This window comes from Cyprinodon variegatus, unplaced genomic scaffold (genome assembly GCF_000732505.1).
Source record: "Cyprinodon variegatus isolate N-32 unplaced genomic scaffold, C_variegatus-1.0 Scaffold3063, whole genome shotgun sequence".
NCBI classification, from domain to species: Eukaryota; Metazoa; Chordata; class Actinopteri; order Cyprinodontiformes; family Cyprinodontidae; genus Cyprinodon; species Cyprinodon variegatus.
The window spans coordinates 2,254-5,249 of record NW_015153516.1 but is presented as its reverse complement, the minus strand read 5'-3'; the positions used below and the strand labels follow the sequence as shown (position 1 = coordinate 5,249).

Here is a 2,996-nt window from a genome sequence, read left to right as displayed (position 1 = left end):
ACAGGACTACACTGAAAAACAGGCCGATCTGCAAGATCTATAAACAAAGGTGTTGATGGCAGCAGCACAGCTTATTTCTCTCCTTAGGATGGAATAGGAACAGATAAGGCGTAGCTATCATGAGCTACTATGATTATTAATTAAATCAAAGAGATGGTCTCTTTGACTTGTCAGATTAGATTTAAAGCAGGAGAAATTTATCGAATTGCTTTTAGATTAAATATAAACTATTGGTTATTTCTGGTATTAGTACAACTTTTTAACAGACATACTTCTAAATGTCTTTTTTTAATCAGTCTGCCTGGTTCTACGTCTCGTATGTCATCACTGGTAGGCTTCAACCACACTCATAAGTTGGTGTCAATAAAAGATAACGGTTGGGATGGTATCAGGTCTTTGGCAGGACGCGTTACATTATAAAATGATTTATCATGCTACTATTTGCATCCAAAAAAAGAAAAACAAACTGACAATTCATACATGGTTCTGTTATAAATGGATGAAATGATAGTATTGGGGTTTATATTGAATGTTGACTGGATCAAATCACAGTTTTTCTACCTTTTTTTAAATTTTTTTTTTTTTTGTTCAGTTTAGCTTCATTTCGTTGATCCTTCTGGTCAGTGGTGGCAGATTTGGATGGTTAGTTAATGGTACATAAGGACCTTCAGGATTTTGGTTTTAAACCTTTGTTCCAAAATACCAGATTGACTTAGTTCAATTTCTGGCATTATCCTTGTTTTCCCAGTTTTTCCAGGCCTGTGATGGCATGCTGGGTAAAGTTCTCTAGTCTGGTGATTTATGTAAAATCCAAAAGATGTTGAGCTTTGTTTCTGAACACCTGATTGCTCTCCTGCATGTGTGTTTTTTGCTTTCCTTTTAAAGTTCTAAAATGCTTCACTTTTGTTGCTAGAAAAGCACAGAAATTATATTAGTGTCTTCTAACCCACCCTCCTCTCCTTCCCTGCCAGGATGAACTGGCCCATGCTAACCATGGAAACTCCAAGCCCAGCACACCAGCCAACCAGGGAAAGATCTCCAAAACTGGTTCACCTGTGTCCTTAAACGACGGATCCTCCAAAGCCAATAACCCACCTTCCACTCATGGTGGCTCCGTCCCATCCCCCCATGAAGAAGCCAATGGTGAACATGCACTGTCCTCCTCTACGCCGCCATCTACAGCTGCTTCTGTTGCTAAAACTGATCCTGAAAAGAAGCAGGATGGTTCTGAAGAATTCAACAAGAACCTGGACCGAAAAAGTGAGAAGTCTGAAAATGGAGAGAATGCAGAAAGACGACGGGGGGAACAGACGAGTCAGCTTGGAGAGGACAACCAGGAGTCTGCACCAGTGAAAAGTGAAGGTGACCAGTTCAGCATCTGATGCAACAGACCGACACAAACTAATACACTATTAGAAAAATTTGAGCATTTTTTTGCAAGCTAAAATCTGAAAAGTGCAGCTTTTTTGTGCATTTAGTCCTCCTGACTCAACATGTTTAGCACTGAAGCAAGCAGGTTAATCTGAATCCCAATTTAGTGTTTCAGACACTAAAAGATGCCATTTACTGGAAGAATAATCCAAATCTCTACAGGAAATATTAGGGCTGAAACAATTAATCATTAACTGGAGTGTAGAAACTGTAAAACATATCTTTAGCTGACAGAGCAACCCTTTTACAGCACTAATTATACAAAAATTGTAAAAAAAAAAAAATATATAAAAATCTTCTTAAAGAAACCTTTGGCTATCTCATTATTAATTGAAAAAAAAAAACAATCGACAGAAAATAATCATTAATTGCAGCCCTAGAAAAGCATGAAATTATTTGCATGAAAAAGCTCGTAAATTATTTTCTCTCCAGATCTCTTTTCTAAGCATTAGTTTTTGCAATGCATGTTAAATGTGCAATTAATTTTTTTTTTCTCATTTCGCTTAAAAAACTTGTTTACTAAGGAATTTCGATTTCCTCACACTGTTTATTTTCATATAATCTATTGTTAAAATATTTGAAAGCTGGAAGGGAGACACAAACTAAATTGCATCTTAAATCCTCTGAAAGCCTGGACCGTTCTGTTTGTTTTTGGCAGATGGAGAGGAGAATTTGGAGAAGTCTGAGCTTCAGGCCATCATAGATTCGACTCCTGAGCTGGATATGGACTTTGATGGCGGCAGAGGAACAAGGTACAGGACCTGTTTGGTGCTGCAGCTTCTTATCCTGTATGAGGAAACATAGGCGGTGGTTAAAGATCATCGTAAAACTGAAACATTTTCTTTTGTGTTAACTGTTTGAACAGCACACCAACTATAGGCGGCATAGAGAATCCAGCCTTCGGCCGAAACAACGATTCTTTGTTTGACGAGCTGGCCTCTGCAGGGAACGACACGATAGGCGACGTGGACGAAGGAGCCGACCTACTTGGTAAAACATCTTACTCTACCAGGATGTTTCAACTTCTGTTTTTACAAACTCTCTGAGTTTTCTTCTGCTCTGGCTTGCGGGCGTAACCATCGTCACAGATGAGTTCTCTGGTGTGTATCAGGATTTCCTCCATGTCCACTTCACTGTGTCCACAGAGTCTGTTTTGTCCTCCTGGTTGTAGCTGCCTATAGCGATGCTGTTTGTTTTTATTTGGGGTGTTTTAGTGTTTAGGATTGTGATTACCTAGAATATAAATTTTCAAAAGAGATGTAATTTAAATACATTTTTCTTATCCTCCTTTTTATGACTGACTTTCAGTCTGCAACCTTTTAGGTAAGACTGAACATTTGTGTGGTGTTGGCATTGGCAAACAGAGGAATAGAGCTGGTAGATGATAACTCCACCAAAAAACATAATACTGAACGTGTTGCCTGGATGTTTATTTTCAGGTATGGGTCGGGAGGTTGAACATCTCATCCATGAGAACACCCAGCTGCTGGAGACCAAGTTAGTAATAACCACACTTTACTTTGTGATCTCTCACAAGAGGAAAGTATTAACTTTACGAGGGCGGC

General features: G+C 38.8%; 1 protein-coding gene across 1 annotated transcript in view; it reads left to right on the top strand.

The window, feature by feature from the left end:
* Positions 1-2,928, top strand: part of LOC107081141 (C-Jun-amino-terminal kinase-interacting protein 4-like) — a gene marked incomplete at its 3' end in the record, with an annotated part of 7,077 nt that extends 4,149 nt beyond the window's left edge. The window contains exons 2-5 of the mRNA XM_015369347.1: positions 936-1,362; positions 2,090-2,183; positions 2,297-2,421; positions 2,871-2,928. Of these exons, the coding sequence (XP_015224833.1) occupies positions 936-1,362; positions 2,090-2,183; positions 2,297-2,421; positions 2,871-2,928 (704 nt within the window). The remainder of the gene's footprint in view (positions 1-935; positions 1,363-2,089; positions 2,184-2,296; positions 2,422-2,870) is intronic.
* Positions 2,929-2,996: the final 68 nt, after the last annotated feature.